Source organism: Nicotiana attenuata, unplaced genomic scaffold (genome assembly GCF_001879085.1).
Source record: "Nicotiana attenuata strain UT unplaced genomic scaffold, NIATTr2, whole genome shotgun sequence".
In the NCBI taxonomy this organism is placed as follows: Eukaryota; Viridiplantae; Streptophyta; class Magnoliopsida; order Solanales; family Solanaceae; genus Nicotiana; species Nicotiana attenuata.
In genome coordinates, this window is record NW_017670603.1 from 218,090 (window position 1) to 219,909 (window position 1,820).

The 1,820-nt window shown below is 34.7% G+C and overlaps 1 protein-coding gene across 1 annotated transcript; it reads right to left on the reverse strand.

Moving 5' to 3' along the window:
* Window positions 1-319: 319 nt before the first annotated feature.
* On the reverse strand, window positions 320-1,492 carry LOC109241424. Its single transcript, XM_019408166.1, has one exon. The coding sequence runs from the start codon at window positions 1,490-1,492 to the stop codon at window positions 320-322; it is 1,173 nt and encodes a 390-aa protein (XP_019263711.1).
* Window positions 1,493-1,820: the final 328 nt, after the last annotated feature.

A 1,820-nucleotide genomic window follows, 5' to 3' on the forward strand; every position in this document is an offset into this window, starting at 1 on the left:
CGATAAAATTTGGGTGGTAGTCTTCGCTCCTTAGTGCCATCAAATGACTGTTTATCATTTCTCCATTTGTGATTAAGAGGAAGAAAGCGTCTATAACCCATATAACACTGTTTTTTACCATTTTCTAACTTGATTGAGGATGTTTCTTTGTTGTAACATGGGCAAGCTAAATTTCCTTTTGTACTCCATCCAGATAAATTTGCATAGGCCGGAAAATCATAAATGGTCCATAATAGAGCTGCATGCAATATAAAGTTTTGTTTGGTTGACGCATCAAAGGTCTCCACTCCAGTTTTCCATAATTCCTTTAATTCATCCATCAAAGGCTGAAGATAACATCAATTGCATCTCCCGGACATTCAGGACCAGGAATAAGCATCGACAAAATAAAATTCTCTTGCTTCATACATAGCCAAGGCGGTAAATTATAAGGAATAAGTACAATATGCCAAATGCTGTAAGGGGTTCTAGAACTTCCAAATGGTTGAAAACCATCACTAGCATGTCCAAGTTGAACATTACGAGGTTCAGCGACGAAAGACTGGTGAAGTTCATCAAACTTTTTCCATTCCATTGAGTCAGCTGGGTGCCTCATCACTCCATCGTCAACTCTTTTTGCATGATGCCATGTCATTAAAGATGATATCTTTGAGGACATAAACAATCTTTGGAGTCTTGGCTTTAAGGGAAAATAACGTAAAATCTTGTGCGCTATCTTTTTTCCAGTCATAAATTTAGTTTCTCCACTATGTTTATCCTCTTTCCATTTAGATGCTCCACAAACATTGCAAGATTCATGAAACTTGTCATCCTTCCAATATAATATGCAATTTTTCTTACACGCATCAATATTCTTATAAGAAAGTCCAAGATCCCGAATTATCTTCTTTGCCTCATAATATGAATCTGGCAAGTTTGATTCAGCAGGCAATAGATCTTCCTTAAACATCTTCAACAACATTGTAAATGACTCATTACTCCAACGCCCAATACTTTTGATATGAAGCAATTTAACCATAGTAGAAAGTTTAGAAACTTTTAAATTTTGGTACAATGGTTGCTCAATATCCTTTAAAAGCCTATAGAATTTTTTTGCTTCAAGATTTGGTTCCTCCTCAAGAAAATTATCACCATCAGTGTTCGTATTGTCTGCATCAAAATTAGGGTATAAATCTCTTAGAATCGTATGTATTTCATCCTCACCATCAGCTTCTTCAGTTTCATCATCTTCTACATCTTCTGAGTTTGATTGTGGCTCACCTAACTTTTCCCCGTGATGATACCAAAAAGTATAATTTTGAAATATTAAATGTGGCTTAACCATCTCACGTGTTCCCGAAGATGTATTACAACATTTGATACATGGACAACGTATTACACGCGCTTCACTTAATCTTGTAAAAGCAAAATCCAAAAAATTGTCCACCCCAAGCTCGTAAGCATTAGCAAGTCGGTCATGGATATGTTCCATCCATTTCTTATCAGGTGCCATAATCTGTTGCATGTGTAATATATATGTATATATATGATTAAAATAATGTATTAGCCAGAAGTAGACATTTATTCAACAAGCCAACAAATAAGCAAACACTTCAACTTGTATGTAGTACAAATGTATACTAAAGCAAAATCGATAATAAATCATCGCATTGTCTTTTAAATGCCTAATTCAGATCCATTTACAAGTCTACAGTAACAATAATATAGACACGGTATAATTGAAAGGTGATACAAGCAGGAGAAATATTGAGTGTTTACTTCATTTTATCAATTCACTAAGGCACAATGACTTAATCATTTCATGAATATAAGTTGCTAAA

Coding starts and splice junctions, on each gene's coding strand:
- LOC109241424 (XM_019408166.1), bottom strand. CDS start 1,492: ATGGCACCTGATAAGAAATGGATGGAACATATCCATGACCGACTTGCT.